This window comes from Vipera ursinii (genome assembly GCF_947247035.1).
Source record: "Vipera ursinii genome assembly, chromosome: 1".
Classification (NCBI taxonomy): Eukaryota; Metazoa; Chordata; class Lepidosauria; order Squamata; family Viperidae; genus Vipera; species Vipera ursinii.
The window spans coordinates 355,114,859-355,132,921 of NC_139512.1; the positions used below are offsets into that span (position 1 = coordinate 355,114,859).

Consider the following 18,063-nt stretch of genomic DNA (forward strand, 5'->3'; position numbering starts at 1 on the left):
CTCACTTAACAACCCTTGCTGAGCAGCATAAATTTTGGGCTCCGTTGTGGTCGTACATTGGGGACTACCTGTACATTCTGTGTTCTGATTCTTCCTTGGAGCCAAGGAAAAGCAATTTCTTCAAGTGACTCGTCCAACTCTTTGATAAATTATGTGTCCTGTTTCCGACAGGTGAAACTCTTCAAAAGAACTTGGAGGCATTGTTTACCTTAAAAGAACCTTTATTTTGAGTAGCATAGCATCGGCACTAACATAGTCGAAGCCAAAATCTGGATTCCCCTCCCCTGGGCACATAAGTGTCAAAGCACAATTCCCTCCTCCAATTCACAGTCATAAATCCCATTCTCCAATTAGTTTGAAATGCAGGCTTTCTCCAGCCTGCCAATTCTTAGCATCTCTTATTTCAATGTCCTTGGTTCTCACACTAGGTACAGCATTGTTCTGTCTAGCTCAGGGGTCGACAACCTAAAAAAGGAAAAGAGCCACTGGGAACCAGTTCCATCACAAATTAAAAAAAGTGGGAGCCGCGTGCGTGTGTCCATGCACGCGCAAAAAAAGTTTTGTGCATGCGCAAAACGGTTTTTTGCGCATGTGTGGACGCACGCGGTTGCCATTTTTTTTAAATTGAGATGGAACCAGTTCCCGGTTGCCCAATGGCAACGGCCCGTCTGCAAAGCTGCCGCTTTCGGCAGCTTTGCAGACGGGCCGCGGCAGCTTCCTCAAAGAGCGGCGCCGCTGCCTGTTCGCGCGGAGCTACGCGCGCACCTCTCCAAAGGTTTGGGGAGGTGCGCGCGCACCTCCGGTCGTTCGGAGAGGTGCGCGCGCACCTCTCGAAATGGGCAGGGGCGCCGCTCTTTGAGAAAGCTGCCGCGGCCCGTCTGCAAAGCTGCCGAAAGTGGCAACTTTGCAGACGGGCCGCAGCAGCTTCCTCAAAGAGCGGCGGCGCTGCCTGTTCGCGCGGAGGCACGCGCGCACCTCTCCAAAAGTTTGGGGAGGTGCGCGCGCACCTACGCCCATTCGGGGAGGTGCGCACGCACCTCTCGGAATGGGCAGTGGCGCCGCTCTTCGAGAAAGCTGCCGCGGCCCGTCTGCAAAGCTGCCGCTTTCGGCAGCTTTGCAGACGGGCCGCGGCAGCTACCTCAAAGAGCGGCGCCGCTGTCCCTTCACGCGGAGGTACGCACGCACCTCTCCAAAGGTTTGGGGAGGTGCGCGCACACCTCTGCCCATTCGGGGAGGTGCGCGTGCATCTCTCCAAACGGGCGGTGCCACTCTCCATTAGGAGAGGTGCGCGCGCACGGGGCGGCTGGGAGCCGCAGGAGACGGCTCAAAGAGCCGCATGCGGCTCCGGAGCCGCGGGTTGCCGACCTGTGGTCTAGCTGAACTCTCATGCACATTCCTTCCCCCAGCATTATCTACTCTAAAAGTAAAATATAAGGAGAAATTGTTTGCACCTCCATCTGTTGTCAAAGCAAAAACATCCGATGTTAGTAGCGTTGATACCATGCCTGCCGGAGGCTCGCTTCGTCCTTCTCCTTGTCAGATATTTTGCAATTGACACAGACTTCTCTGTCCTTCAAGGGGGGAGCCGAACTGTGCCCATCACGGGAACATTGAGATGAAAGGGGGAGCCGAAGAAAGTTTCAGCGAATCCGAAGGATCCATTGAAAACATCGAAGGATTTTCTTGAGACCCAAAAGATAAACTTTTGACACTCGGCTGGCTAAATGCTTGGCTCCTGTTTTTCTTTCTCTTTCTCTTTCTCTATCTCTTTTTTTTTCTTTTCTCCTGTGGCATCAGAAACTGGCAAAGGGGAGGGGGGAGCATGATAGGGTGTCCTCGCAACTTGGGTGTCCTCCTGGATTCGCGGCTCAGCTTTTGCCCAGGTTCGCCTGGTGCGCCAGTTGCGGCCCTATCTGGACCGAGATGCCTTGCGCACAGTCACTCATGCGCTCGTGACCTCCCGGTTAGACTACTGCAACGCTCTCTACATGGGGCTGCCCTTGAGGACCACTCGGAGGCTTCAACTGGTGAAGAATGCAGCTGCGCAAGTTGTGATGGGGGTTTCCCGATACTCCCATGTAACACCTCTACTCCGCGATCTGCATTGGCTTCCGGTTGCCCTCCGGGTGAGATTTAAGGTGCTGGTGATGACCTATAAAGCCCTAAATGGCTTGGGTCCGGGATATCTGAGGGAACACCTGCTGCCGGCATCAACTTCCCATCGTCCTGTGCGCTCCCACAGGGAGGGCCTTCTCAGGGTGCCGGCGGTTAAAGAGTGCCGGCGGGTGATCCCCAGGAGGAGGGCATTCTCTGTGGGCGCGCCTGCCCTCTGGAACCAGTTACCCGTAGAGCTTAGGACTGCCCCTGATTTTCGTTCGTTCCGCCGGGACCTGAAGACCTGGCTCTTTGAGCTTTCCGGCCAGGACTGAGGATTTTTTAATTTTTTAACTTATTGTAATTGGGTTTTTAATCAGAGTTATAGGGGCTTTAGGGATGTGGTGGCTCAGTGGGTTAAGATGCTGAGCTTGTCGATCAGAAGGTCAGCAGTTTGGCGGTTCGAATCCCGAGTGCCGCGTAACAGAGTGAGCGCCTGTTACTCGTCCCAGCTTCTGCCAACCTAGCAGTTTGAAAGCACGTAAAAATGCAAGTAGAAAAATAGGGACCGCTACGGTGGGAAGGTAATAGCGTTCCGTGCGCCTTTGGCGTCTGGTCATGCAGGCCACATGACCACGGGGACGTCCTCGGACAAGCGCTGGCTCTTCGGTTTTGAAACGGAGATGAGCACCGGCCCCTAGAGTCGGAAACGACTAGCACGCATGTGCGGGGGAACCTTTACCTTTACCTTTATAGGGGTTTTAGATTTTAATTAAGGAAAATTTAATCTATTTTAATTGCTATTTTTGTATTGTAATGTTGTTTTAATTGCCTTGTGAACCGTCCTGGGTCCTACGGGAGAAGGGTGGTATATAAGCTTAATAAATATAAATATAATATAAATATGATATATCATAAAGGCACTAGGTGTCTAGAAGGGCCGAATTTGCAGTAAATCAGTGTTTTTCAGACATGGCAATTTTAACGTGGGGGACTTCCACTCCCAGAATCCCCCAGCCAGCAAGCTTCAAGATACGTGAACTTAAACTCCCAGAATTCCCCAGCCAGCATGCTTTAAGAGGGGTGGACTTCCATTCCCAGAATTCCCCAGCCAGCCATGCTTTAAGAAGGGTGGCCTTCAACTCCCAGAATCCCCCAGCCAGCAAGCTTCAAGATAGGTGCTTGACATACATTTATGACAGTTGGGCTTTTCTGGGTCATGTGATCTTCATAAACATCTTCCCAGCTTCCAAGCAAAACCAATGGGGCAAATTTGATTTGCTTAATGATTGCGTGACTCATTTAACAACTCTGGCAGTCATCACAAAATTGGGTGCGACTCACTTAATGACCACATTGTTTAGCAAACAGACATTCCAATCCTAATGGTAGTCATAAGTCAAGGACTTCCTGTAATTTTGTATCTGAGTTGAAGATTTAACCGTGGAATTAAATTTGTTCCCTAGTTTGCTCTTAAAGACGGGGAGTCCTCAACTTACAAACCCAATTGGAACCGGAATTTCCTTTGCTAAGCAAGGCAGTTGTTCCGCGAGACATATCCAATTTTTCAACCTTTTTTTGTCACGGTTACTCATTGCGGTTGTTAAGTGAATCAGGCCGTTATTAAGCGAATCCAGCTTTCCCCATGCTTGTCCGAAGCCCTCTGGGAAAGTTGCAGATGGCGATCACATGACACTACCACTGTCATAATAAATACCTGGCAGTTGCCAAGCGCCCCAATTTCAATTACATGCCCCTTGGGATTATGCGCGATGGTCATAAGTGTGAGGACTGGACATAGGTAACTTTTTCAACGCCGTGTTCACTGAATGGTCCCTAAATGAGTGGTTGTAAGTCAAGGACAACCTGTGCTGCAGGCAGAAATCAGAACAAAAAGAAACTAAAGATTTCCTTAAAAAAAATCCCTCTGGGAAATAAATTAAATGGAAACCATATGGTAGAAAGAGAAGCGAATGAAACACTGTTAGGTTTTCTCCAGGAATGTGTGAAAAAGACATATTGATGCCAGCTTGAGCAGATTTCTAGCAACCTACAGTATGTTTCAGGAGGGCAAGCCAATGGGGCACTCCTCAGACTTACGCCAAGCACTGGAACTATATGTCAAGGGTGAAATTTTGGCAGCTACGTGCCTCTGCGTTTCAACTTGCCTTTTAGAGCATGGGTGTCAAACTTGATCGTGTCATGTGACATATTGCAACAGGGTTTTTTTGCCTTTGTGGAGCCAGGGTGGGTGTGGCCTGCGTGTGACACATTGGTCTGCAGGCCGCCAGTTTTGATACCCCTGCTTTAGAGTAAGGGGGGGAGAGAAGGTGTTACTTTCAAGTGGGTTAGATGGAGAAACGAAACTTCTACGATTCCAGCGAAGACCAGGAGAGCCTGAAACCTTTTCAAGGACACCCTAACAGGTGCGTATTTGAAGCAGACGGTTCCCAGAACAAAGTGAACTTGTTTATGCGGAGCAGGTAATGTGATTCCGTGCCAGCCTGTGATCCTGGCAGCTGAGTCTGGGGAATCAGAGGAGGGACCTGGGGAGCCATCAGAGTCAGAGGAAGGCTCTGAGGAGTTACCAGACTTACAAAGTGAGGAAGAACCTGGCCCCTCCACTCGTGGTCAAGCTGAAAGCCAACTGGGCTGGGAGGCTGAGTCAGACTCGGAGGAAGCACAGCTGGAAGACCTCAGAGACGCTCGGAAACAGACAGGTCACACGAGTAAATCAGGGAGGCGATGGGGCAACTCCAGGGGAGAAGGAGAAAGCAGTGAGAAGCCACGCCTTGGGGGCTGCGTAAAAAAGGGAACGTGTGGGCAGGGCTGGTTGCTGCAGGCAACTGTTTGCAAAGAACTTCTGTGTCAAGAGATGATGGTCTGTTTATGTTACCAGTGAGTTATTTCCTGTTTTGGCTTTTGTTTGTGGACAAGGCCTGTAACAAATAAAAAAGGGTTTATTTTTCCAGTCTACTGCTAAAAGAGAGGTTGCCTTGTGAAGTAACAAGGATGTACGTAGGTTGGGAAAATTATCGTTTTAAGTTGATGAATTGGTGTTGGAACCCCAGAGTTAAGTTTTGCTTCGACATTACCAGGCAGTGTATTCGATACAGATTTTCGGAGACGGATTGAACATGGCATTTTATTTGGATTCTCGACCTGGATGTTAACACTCTAGTTCGGGTGCATTGAAAAAATGAGGAATGTCGTCCCTCAGTCGGATAGAGGACAAACCCAGTTTTGGAAATTCGGGTTGTGCAAGAATTTACACGTTAAGAGGAACCCCGATCATCTTTCTTAACAGTCTTTCAGTTCAAAGCTCTACAGATAGTCTTCGACTTAACAATTGTTTAGCGAACGTTCAAAGTTACAGTGGCAACTGGCTCCTATTGATGATAGTTGCAGCGTCCCGGAGTCACGACTGTTCTTCACACTTATAACCGTTGGAGCATCCTCATGGTCACAGGATCAAAATTTGGATGCTTGGCGACTGGCATGTACTTACGACAGTTGCATAAGTCCCGGGGTCGTGTGATGCCCTTTTGCGACCTACTGACAAGCAAAGTCAACAGTGAAGCCGGATTCACTTAACAACTTGTTACTAACTTCAATAACCACAGTGATTCGTTTAACAACTGTGCCATGAAAGGTCGTAAAATGGGGCAGATATCCCTTAACAAAATTTCTCGTTTAGCAAGAGAAATTTTGAGCCCAGTTGTGGGTGTAAGCCAAGGACTAACCTCTGTATAGGTAGTCCTCGACTTATGACTCTTAGAGACTGTTTGATGTTAATGACCTCCCCAGGGCTATGGCCCTGATTCTAAGCCCTGAAAGATGGCCATCTCCTCTTTGCAGTCATGTGATTGCGATTTCGGTGCTCTTGAGGACCAGCCATTGTACGATAGCCCCTACTCAGGTGACCACAACCTACAACTGTATCTGGGTTTTTTTTTTTGCCTGAAACCAGGATTTACTTCCTGTTTCATAAAAAAAACATGGACAACGGAGTCACTTAATAACCGTGGTTTTCACTTAATGACGGTGGATCGATAATAATTGCTGTGTTTGCTTATCAAGCGCCAGGAAAAGAAATGTCCTCAAAAATCACATGCAATCACATAGTGACACGTTTAATGACCAGCATGATTAACTATAATTCTGGACTCAGTTACGGTTGTAAGTGGAGGACCCCCTGTATTTTTGTCCACCAGGACCTCAGAAAGTTAAAGACCCCTTTCCCCTTGTGTCTAGAATAGAATTGAAATGAAATGAAATGAAACGAAATATAGGATAGAATAGAAATACAGAATAGGAATACAGAATAGAAGAAGAATCAACGAATAGAATAAGAGAATGCAGAATAGAAAAGAATAGAATTAGAATAGAAACAGGAAGAACGGAACAGCAGAACAGAATTAGGAAGAAGAATAGAATAAGAAGAGAATTAGAATAGAATAGAAATAGGAAGAAGAATGGAACAGAATTAAAAAGAAAAATTAGAATTAGAATGTGGTCATGTGATCAAAATTTAGACGCTTGGCGACTGATTCACATTTACGACGATTGCTGTGTCCCAAGGTCACGTGATCCCCTTTGGCGATCCGACGAGCAAAGCCAACAGGGGAAGCCCGATTCACTTAACGAACGTGGGACTAACTTAATGAGTCCAGCGATTCGCTTAACGACTGGGGCACGAAAGGTCATAAAATGGGGCAAGACTCACTTTACCGTTGTCTCAGCCATAGAAATTGTGTGCTCAATTGAGGTCGTAAGTCGAGGACGCCCCTGTAATTATTTTTAGGTGGATGGAAAATGGATTTTTTTTTCTATTAGTAAACAAACCCAGCTTTTGAGCATTAGGTCTGGGGTGTGTCTTTGTGTGTGTGTGTGTGTGTGTGTGTGTGTCGGTCATGCTCCAGAAAGCAGATTTAATCAGAGCAAATGAGTTCACCAGAGCCGAGATGTAAATTAAGTGTTTTAAATTTAAGGGACATTAATTGGAACTAATTACAGGGAATATGATTACTCTTGTGGCGTTAATGCTGGATTCACACACACACACACACCGCCTGCGTTAAAAGAAACAAGCAGGGTGTGTGTGTGTGTTATTTTTAGATGATCTCGGGGGGGGGGAGGATGACACTAGAAATTGTGCAATTTTGGGCTAAGCAGGGGTGAACAGCTTACCTCCAGAAATCATGTGACCTTGGGACACAGCAATCGTCGTAAATGTGAATCCGTCGCCAAGCATCTGAATTTTGATCACATAACCACAGGGAGGCTGCAACGGCCGTAAGTGTGAACAATGGTCCTAAGTCGCTTTTCTCGGTGCCACTGAAACTTTGAATGGTCACAGAACGAATCGTCGTAAGCCGAGAACTGCCTGTAATTGCATGTTTTAGCCGTTGTGTGATGTCTGCTGATAAACCATTTTTTCCCCAGCACGGTTGTAAACCGAACGGGCTGCTAAATGAAGGGTTGTAACTCGAGGATGACCTTTATTTCAACACCAGGGTGATGAGTGGCGCTCCTTCCCGAAAACTTAACCAGCTCGCAAATTCTCTCTCTCTCTCTCTCTCTCTCTCTCTCTCTCTTTCTCCCTCCCTCTTTCTCTCTCTCTCTCTCTCTCTCTCTCTCTCTCTCTCTCTCTCTCTCTCTCTCTCTCTCTCTCTCTCTCTCTCTCTCTCTCTCACACACACACACACACACACACACACACACACACACCGGAGTTCAGGAAAGTCATCCTGAGTTGAATTGCGCAAAGCTGCTTTTGAGATTTAGATCGGTCTTCCTTGAGATCAGCAAAATCTCAAAATTTAAATTAAAAAATAAAATAAACCCAACAACGATTAGAGGATGCTGCTTCAGGATGCTGCTTCCAAATCCAAGCAAATCCCGTGAATATTGGATTGCTGGCCTAGCAGTTAAATTAAAAAGGGGGCTGAGAAATATGTTTCTTATTTCAGAAATCCCTTTTTTAACAGGCTTAAAAGCTGCTGTAGTGCTAGCGGGATTAACGGGCAAGGCAAGGATGAATCCCTTCTTTGGGGAAATTTAAATTGGGATTTAAGAGCCTCTGCAGGAGGGGATGAAATTGTGAAGACGCCGCAGCCTGGCAGTCAAAGCCTGCTTGCTGTTTTATTTTATTTTAGGTACTTTGTTTTTATTCTTTGGTTTAAAACATTTACATGGTTGTTCATCGTCCTTATTTTATTTTTATTTGTTTAAAACATTTGTATAGTTGACCATCTCCTAAGCAATTCTACCGAGCAGTGAAATCTCCACTTTGATTTGATTTGTTTTATTTTATTATTTTATTCTTTATTTTATTGTTTTATTTATTATTTTGTTTTATTTATTTTATTTTAATTTTATTCCGATGATGTTACCTGGCGATGCTCCCTAGTTTTGGTAACGAAATGTGTGCAAGAAAGCAGCCAAGGTCAGAGAGCCCCAGGCACCATTTATTTTATTCTGTTGTATTTCTGTTTTTATTCGTTTTTAAGACATTTATACAGCTGCCCATCTTCTAATCATCTCTGTTGGCCAGTCAAAGCCTCGCCTCTTTTTTTATTTTAATCTTATTTTATTTTAATATTTACTTACTCACTTACAACATTTATGTAGCCTTCTACATGAGGCAGACCAGAGAGGAAACGTACCAGGTGAGTTCACTTTATTTTATTGTAAGGCTGCATTCACAGAATCTTGCAAGCCCAAAAATACAAGTCACCCACCGTCTATTTTACATTCTGAGTAGTTACGGAGGATCCCTTTCTGAGGTTCTTTCTCTGCCCTGTTATACAACTGAGGACTCTGCAGCCTCTTATCTAATCATTTCATATGCTTTTCCTTTTAAATGTCTTTCTCCCATATCCAGGGGTAGGCAACCTCGGCTCTTTTATGACTCGTGGACTTCAACTCCCAGAATTCCTCGGCCAGCCAAGCTGAGGAGAAATGGAGAGGTTTCCAAGCAGAGCCATGCTGGCTGAGGAATTCTGGGAGTTGAAGTCCACAAGTCATGAAGGGGCCATAGTTCCCCCACGCTGGCTGAGGAATTCTGGGAGTTGAAGTTCACAAGTCATGTAGGGACCATATTTCCCCCACGCTGGCTGAGGAATTCTGGGATTTGAAGTCCAAAAGTCAGGAAGTGGGCATAGTTTCCCCCATGATGGTTGAGAAATTCTGGGAGTTGAAGTCCACAAGTCATGAAGGGGCCAAAGTTCCCCCATGCTGGCTGAGGAATTCTGGGAGTTGAAGTCCACGAGGCATAAAAGCGCCAAGGTTGCCTACCCCTCTCCCATACCATCAAAAGTGCCCTTCCCCCCCCAAGCTCCTCTGTTAAAAACCACCCACCAATGCTTGTTTGGGCACGGACATGGAGGCATGTCCTGAACCTGATGCAAAAAGTGGACATATTGGATCTGTCAGGCCTGCCCCAACTTGGTCCTTTGTGCAACGAAGCCCCTCAAAACTCACAAATTGTAGTGAAAGGTATACTGTACTAATAGTCAAGTGGTTTATAGTATAGCAAAGCCAGAACTGAAGTTCGCGTGCCACATTTTTCCCAGTTAACATTCCTCGTCCCGTTCCTCCCCCTGGCTGGTGCCTTATTGTCCAATTCTGTTTGAATAAGTTGTTTTGGAAACTGTCTTTTCAAAGGTGGGTGGGTTGAGGAGCCATGGCGTTGCATTCCCAGAGCTTTGAATTTGAGACGGGGTCTCTGGCAGGTACGATGAGTAGTTAGCCTTACTCCCCTTCCTGACTGGCTCCCTTCCCCCCCCCCCTTCCCCATTGCTCATGGTAGACTTGACAGCTAGCCAATGCGAAGCTCAAACGTATGGTGGCACTTCTGACACACACAAACCTTTGTGCCAGCGGTCACTTTTATCCCACCTCATTTCACAGACGTAACAGAGTTGGAAGGGACCGTGGAGGTTTTGGTCACCACGATGTAAAAAAGATGTTAGGAAGAGGGCAGAGAAGAGCAGCAAAGATGAGGGGGGACATGATAGCAGACTTCCAATCTCTCAGGGGCTGCCCCAAAAAAGAGGGAGTCAAGCTATTCTCCAAAGTGCCCAAAGGCAGGACAAGAAGCAACGGATGGAAACTAAACAAGGAGAGAAGCAACCTGGAACTAAGGAGAAACTTCCTGACAGTGAGAACAATTAACCAGTGGAACAACCTGCCTCCAGAAGCGGTGAATGGTCCAACACTGGAAGTTTTTAAGAAGAGACTGGACAGCCATTTGTCTGAAATGGTATAGGGTTTCCTGCCTGAGCAGGGGGTTGGACTAGATGACCTCCAAGGTCCCTTCCAACTTGGTTATTCTATTCTATTCCATTCCATTCCTTATTCTATTCTATTCCTTATTCTGTTCTATTCTCAATAAAGATTCTATTCTATCTATTCTATTCTATTCTATTCTATTCTCAATAAATATTCTATTCTGTTCTATTCCTTATTCTATTCTATTTTATTCTATTCTATTCTAATTCTCAATATTCTATTCTATTCTCAATAAATATTCTATTCTATTCCTATTCCTATTCCTATTCCTATTATTAACCCTCTGCTCAAGCAAAGAGACCATACCATTTTGGACAAATTTATCAATGGTTCTTCTCCAGTGTATCTGCAATTACAGCCAAGTTGCTTTTTTCCCCTTCAAATGCACCATTTGGCCAACCCTTTTGCTGCTGTGACGGTGTTCTAAACATTGAAAAAAGAGACCAGTGAGTTTACCATGGTTTTAAACCAGAACGTCTGAGGACATGGAGACTTCTCAATAATTACACATTGCCCTGTGCAGCTGTTTGGCCCAGAAAACACAGCAACTCACTTCTTATCCTAACCCTTGGAAATACAAGTAGTCCCCGGCGTACAACGGTTCATTTAGTGACCATTCAAAGTTACGCCATCACTGGAAAAAGTGTACTTATGACCCTTTTTTCATCCCCATGGTCACCTGGATCAAAATTGAGACACTTGGCAACTGACTCACGGTTATGATGGTCACCGTGTCGTAGGATCAGGTAAATCACCTTTTTGCCACCTTCAACCCTGTGACTAACTTAACGAGTGCAGCAATTCACTTAACGTCGGTGGCAAGAAACGGTCGTAAAACGGAGCAAAACTTGCTTAGACGCCATGAAATGCCAACCTCCGAAGGCACCAAGGACCTCATAAACATCTTTAGTGGAAAAACAGGGTACAGCAAATCTGGGAAAAGTGCTGAAGGCTTTTTGTTCCACCGATCTGTGGTTGTGAGTCAAAAGTTGCGTTTCCAGTGTTCCAAATTAGCTGTTTATAATATCTTCAGTTCCGTCTCCCAAGAGTTACTCATGAAATACAAAGGAGATTAAACTGAATCTGTGCCGTTGTGTGCCAAACTCTGCAAGAGGGTGGGATCAAAACTTCCACACTTTGGTCCGTGACTTCTCGTGCTTCTAAATATTTCTAAAACTGAAACTCAGAAATCCAATCGGGTTCACAGCCTTGAACCTTTGGGGAGCCACGAATTATATTGAATTATATTATAAATATATCTTCTTCATGCCCCTCCCCCCAGGATTCAAGGCTGGGGACCAGATTTGATTTCTATGTACCGTATATTAGTCTTTGACAGACAGCCATTCATTTAACAACCGTTTGAAGTTATAACAGCCCTAAAAAAAAGTGATTTAGGACTGGTCCTCACACTTATGACCGTTGCAGCATCGGCATGGTCATGTGATCAAATTTTGGACGATTGGCAGCTGGCATGTATTTATGAAGGCTGCACTGTCCCAGGGTCATGAGATCATCCTTTGCAAACTTCCCCAAAGGGTTTCCAAGGAGGAACACCCGATTCACTTAACGACTGTATGAGTCATGTTACAATTGCAGTGATTCACTTTACAATCGTTAAAAAAAAATGGGGTAAAACTTAACTGTCTCGCTTTGCAAGAGAAATTTTATAAGTCAAGGACTACCTGTATAAATCACACAGGGTGAGTCAAATACTGTAGATTACTTTCAGCACAAACTGTAGACTTAGTCCTCGACTTATGACCAATTTCAATGTAGTCCTCAACTTAGGACCAATTTCAAAGACAGGGTGATTGAAATATTGTAGATTACTTTAAGCACAAGTTGTAGGCTTAGTCGACTTACGACCAATTTCAAAGTAGTCCTCAACGACCAACTTCAGGGTGATTGAAATACTGTGGATTACTTAAGCACAAATTGTAGGCTCAGTCCTCAACTTACTACCAATTGCAAAGTAGTCCTTGACTTACGACCAACTTCAAAGAAGGGGTAATTTAAATTATTTACTTAACTATTACACACTAACAATTGTGGCAAAAATGGTTGCAAAGTTCAAGTATGACTCGCTTAACGACTGCCTTACTTAGAAACTGAAATTGTGGGTGTAAGTTGAGCTCCACCCCCTCCCCCACCTGCCTCACCTCGTTGTGGCAGCAACGGCGTGACATGCGCTCTCCTGCCCCATTTGTGGCAGTGGGGTGGGCAGGAGTGGGTGGGGTCCTAATGAGGGCTTATTTTGGGGGTTGGGCTTATATTAGGGCCACCCCCCCAAAATCAGAGTAGGTCTTATTTTCGGGGAAACGGTTGCAACAGTGAATGCCACATTGGGGATCTGGGTGGCAAACCAGCAATCTGCAAAACATTAAAAAAAAAGATGATATTTCAGGTCCAAAAGATTAAACCAATCTGACAAACAATAAATAGATACACGTAAAGATACTGGAATACAAAATTTTATGTCTGAAGTTGTAGTCAGGACTTGTCTTCCCCAGTGACCACATTGTAGCAAAACATTTGGTATCAAACATTTAACAAGTCTTTTGCATGACAATCACCCACCGACATGCAATAATAACGTAGTTCGTTTAAATAGGCCTGTATTTATATATTTATATGCTGTATAATGATATATCTATGCATAGGTCAGTTTGTACAGAGTTTCGGATGAGGAAAAAATAAAAGTTTTTTTCTTATGCAAAATAAAAGCATCAACAACAGATCACGGGGGAGTGGAAACCAGCTGGTTTTACACAAACGTGCAAACGAAGGATCGTAAAGAAAAAGGCATCGGATGCCTGCCGGATCGAAACGGATCGGGCCCGCCTGTTCCCACTTCCAAGCCAAAAAAAAACTGCCATTCCTTGTTCCGGTGCAAAGTGTTAAAACATTGATTCTACTTAAGTGAAAATATAGAATGGGAAATGGAATATGCCTTTTGCTCTCACCATTGAAATAGGATTCAGAGATTGTGTTTCTATAAACTAGCGTTTCTCAACCTTGTCAGATTTCAGATGGGTGGACTTAGACTCCCAGAATTCCCCAGCCAGCTGGCTTTAAAATGGTGGACCAACTCCCAAAGTTCTCTAGGCAGCGTACTTTAAATGCATGGACTTCAACTCCCAGAGTTCCCTAACCAGCCATGCTAGCTTGGGAATTCTGGGAATTGAAGTCCATCCATCTAAAAGTTGTTAAGGTGGAAACCATTGCTCCAAATAGAAGTGGCTCCTGCAACATCGAATAGAATAGAGCCGGAAGGGACCTGGGAGGTCTTCTAGTCCAGCCCTCTGCTCAAGCAGGAGAACCCATACCATCTCAGACAAGTGACTGTCCAGTCTCTTCTTGAAAACCTCCAGTGATGGAGCGCCCATGATTTCTGGTGGCAAGCTGTTCCACTGGTTAATTATCCTCACTGTTAAGAAGTTTCTCCTTAGTTTGAGCTTGCTTTTCTCTTTGGTCAGTTTCCAACCAATGTTTCTCATCCTTCCCTCTGGTCCTTTGGAGTGGGTCAACCAAATGAAGACGATGGTTCTTCAAAAGATGGGCTTTATGCTGTTGGAGTTGCCATCTTGCCTTCTTTGACCCATGAGTAGATGCTCCTAACTGGGTACAATATAGCTATAATCCTCACTTAACAAGTTCGTTTAATGATTGTTCAAAGTTATAACAATACTGAAAAAAGTAACTTATGGCCCTTTTTCACACTGACGGCCATTGCAACATCCCCTCGGCCACATGACCAAAATTCAGATGTTTGGCAACTGACTCATATTCATGACGGTCGCCGTGTCCAGGGTTTATGGAACCATCTTCCGGTAGAGCTCCGGATGGCGCCCGATCTCCGCTCCTTCCGGCGCGACCTTAAAACCCATCTTTTTAAAGAAGCAGGCCTGGCCTGATGGGATGGGGTGGGATTTTTATGACTTCAATTTTAAATTTGTATATTATGGGCATTGTTTAATTATGTTTTAATAATTTTAATTTTTGTATCTGATTTTTATGTATTGCCCTGTTAACCGCCCTGAGTCTCTTGAGAGAAGGGCGGTATATAAATTAAATAAATAAATAAATAAATAAATAAATGTAATCCCCCTTTTATGAACTCATAACATGCAAAGTCGATGGGCAAGACAGAACCGCTTAACAACTGTATTGCTAACTTAACAACTTGCAGCAAATCACTCAACAACCGTGGCAAGAAAGGTTGTTGTTGTTGTTGTTAGTTGCGAAGTCGTGTCCGACCCATCGCGACCCTATGGACAATGTTCCTCCAGGCCTTCCTGTCCTCTACCATCTTCTGGAGTCCATTTAAGCTCACGCCTCCTGCTTCAGTGACTCCATCCAGCCACCTCCTTCTCTGTCGTCCCCTTCTTCTCTTGCCCTCAACCTTTCCCAGCATTAGGCTCTTCTCCAGTGAGTCCTTCCTTCTCCTTAGGTGGCCAAAGGATTTGAGTTTTAGCTTCCGGATCTGGCCTTCTAAGGAGCAGTCAGGGTGGATCTCCTCTAGGACTGACCGGTTTGATCGCCTTGCAGTCCAAGGGACTCGCAGGAGTCTTCTCCAGCACCAGAGTTCAAAGGCTTCAATTCTTTGGCGCTCAGCCTTATGGTCCAACTTTCACTGCCATACATTGCAACTGGAAAGACCATAGCCTTGACTATACGCACGTTTGTTGACAGGGTGATGTCTCTGCTTTTTAGTGTGCTGTCTAGATTTGACATGGCTTTCCTCCCGAGGAGCAAGCGTCTCTTAATTTCTTGGCTACAGTCCCCATCTGCAGTGATCTTGGAGCTCAGGAAAGAAAGAAAGGTTGTAGAATAGGACAAAACTCGCTTTACAAAAGTTTCCCTTGGCAACAGAAATGTTGGGCTTAACTGTGGTCGTGAGCCAAGGACTACCTGTATTAATGTATGAAGAATACGTGTGAAGGGGTTCAGCTGTGTGACATAAAAATGCAAGCAGTCCCTGGGTTAAGAACAAGTTCTGTACCCAACTCTGCCTTTAATTCGAATTTTTATGTAAATCAGAGCTTGTTTACAGGTAATCCTTGACTTACATGTGAAGTATTAATACCACTTTAATAATGCCTTGGTAAGGCCACACTTGGAATGTTGCATCCAGTTTTGGTCACCACGATGTAAAAAAGATGTTGAGACTCTAGAAAGAGGGCAGAGAAGAGCAACAAAGATGATCAGGGGACTGGAGCCTAAAACATATAAGGAACGGCTGCTGGAATTGGAAGTGAAGGATCAGGAGTGACATAATAGCAGTATTCCAGGATCTCAGGGGCTGCCCCAAAGAAGAGGGAGTCAAGCTATTCTCCAAAGCACCCGAAGGCAGGACAAGAAGCAAACGGATGGAAACTCATCAAGGAGAGAAGCAACCTGGAACTAAGGAGAAATTTCCTGACAGGGAGAACAATTAACCAGTGGAACCACCTGCCTCCAGAAGCTTTGAATGCTCCAACACTGGAAGTTTTTAAGAAGAGACTGGCCGGCCATTTGTCTGAAATGGTATAGGGTTTCCTGCCTGAGCAGGGGGTTGGACTAGATGACCTCCAAGGTCCCTTCCAACTTTTTATTATTATGATTACTATTATTATTATTATTATTATTATTATTATTATTATTATTATTATTATTATTATTACAACCATTTGTTTAGTCACCATTCAAAGTTACAACAGCACTGAAAAAGTGACTTGTGTTGCAGCCTCCCCGTGGTCAAGTGATCAAAAGTCCGATGCTTGTCACGTGACCCCCTTTTGCGACCTTCTGACCGACAAAGTCAGCGGGGAAGCCCGATTCGCTTAACAACCGTGTGACTCACTTAACAACGGCAGCGATTCACTTCACCCCTGCTGAGGAAGGTCGTAAACTGGGGCAAATCTCAACACTGCCTCACCTAGCAACAGAAATTTACTCTCAAGAGGTCATTGTAAGTCGAGGACCACAAATGGGGAATTTTGAGCAGTTCTTTTTTGAGAGTCTTGCATTTTTTTTTAAAAAAAAAATAATAATAATTAGAGCAAAGGCCGAAGAAACAGAAACGTCATTTGGGGCAGGGGAGGGTATAATTAGTAATTAGTTACACAGCCCTTTGTGGTGTTGTACAGATTGTCAGGAAGGGCAGCTAAAACACTAGGGACGCCAAAAGTATAGCAAACTCTCGTTACACAACCATAAGGTAAAGGTAAAGGCTCCTCTGCACATGCGTGCTAGTCGTTTCCAACTCTAGGGGCCGGTGCTCATCTCCGTTTCAAAGCCGAAGAGCCAGCGCTTGTCCGAGGACGTCTCCGTGGTCATGTGGCCAGCATGACTAGATGCCAAAGGCGCACGGAGCGCTGTTACCTTCCCACCGTAGTGGTCCCTATTTTTCTACTTGCATTTTTACATGCTTTCGAACTGCTAGGTTGGCAGAAGCTGGGACGAGTAACAGGCGCTCACTCTGTTACGCGGCACTCGGGATTCGACCCGCCAAACTGCCGACCTTCTGATCGACAAGCTCAGCGTCCTAACCCACTGAGACACCGCATCCCTTACACAACCATACACACGTGTGTATGTACATACACACATACACGCAGGCACACAAACCAAGAACTAAAATCACCGGAAACATTAAAGGCAGGAAAAATCCCTGCCCCAAATCATCCAACCATCCAAAATGGAATCCAATGTGTCTCCTATAAGAGCAGGGCTATTCAATCTTGGCAGCTTTAAGACTGGCTGGGGAATTCTGGGAGTTGACGTCCACAGGTCTTAAAGCTGCCCAGATTGGACGTCCCTGTTTTAGATAGTTAGTAAACCTGATAAAACGTATTTAGAGGCTAATTTTTCAAACCTCGAATTCAGAATATGCATATAAATCACAACTGTAATGCATGCAGGGTTACTTTTTCCCCCCAAACCCACACACTCTCTCACAGACATACCCACAAACACACACGGGGTTCAAGGCATCCCAGAAAAAAAATCTCTAGCATGGGTTTGCCAAACCACACACACACACAAAAAAAACCCCGAAACCCCTTCGGATTGGAGTCTCCGGGAAATGAACCATACCCCCTCTACCCAGCCCGGCCCATTTTTTCCCTCTGCCCCGGGAGGCCCTGAATGAATCGCGTCCAGTCAAGGCACCCATGATCCCATAATCCCTCTGTCTCTTCGACGGTTGGCGGGTGAGGTCCCGGGTTCAAGGTTCCAGCAGTCAGTCACTAAGGAGAGCTCCCGGGAGTTCGTTGGTAAGCGTGTGCCATCGTTCGATTTTCTTATCCTTGTTTTTTAAGCAGTCGAACCAGTGCTTCAGGCGTTCCCCTTTGGCGTTGATGCCCAGAACCACACCACCTGGAGGCACAAATGGCAGGAAGAAATGGAGATAAGTAACTAGGATGATCGATGACAGCCAGTTTAGTCCAGTGGTTAAGGAGACCCTGAGTTCTAGTCCCATCTTAGGCACAAAAGCCATCTGGGAGACTTTGGGCCAATCACCAGGAGACGGTGAATTCTAGTTCTGCCTTAGGCATGAAAGCCGGACGGGTGACTTTGGGCCAATCACCAGGAGATGGTGAGTTCTAGTCCCGCCTTAGGCATGAAAGCTGGCTGGATGACCTTGGGCCAATCACCAGGAGACGGTGAGTTCTAGTCCCGCCTTAGGCA

At 45.4% G+C, this 18,063-nt stretch overlaps 2 protein-coding genes across 2 annotated transcripts in view; one reads left to right on the forward strand and one right to left on the reverse strand.

Annotated features, from left to right (window-relative positions):
• TEX14 (testis expressed 14, intercellular bridge forming factor) overlaps positions 1-1,884 on the forward strand; it is a gene marked incomplete at its 5' end in the record, with an annotated part of 93,311 nt that extends 91,427 nt beyond the window's left edge. The window contains one exon of the mRNA XM_083379664.1: positions 1,579-1,884. Within this exon, the coding sequence (XP_083235790.1) occupies positions 1,579-1,687 (109 nt within the window). The 3' untranslated portion in view covers positions 1,688-1,884. The remainder of the gene's footprint in view (positions 1-1,578) is intronic.
• Positions 1,885-17,614: 15,730 nt separating this feature from the next.
• DOC2B (double C2 domain beta) overlaps positions 17,615-18,063 on the reverse strand; it is a gene marked incomplete at both ends in the record, with an annotated part of 141,985 nt that continues 141,536 nt past the window's right edge. The window contains one exon of the mRNA XM_083379832.1: positions 17,615-17,751. Coding sequence (XP_083235958.1) covers positions 17,615-17,751 — 137 coding nt within the window. The remainder of the gene's footprint in view (positions 17,752-18,063) is intronic.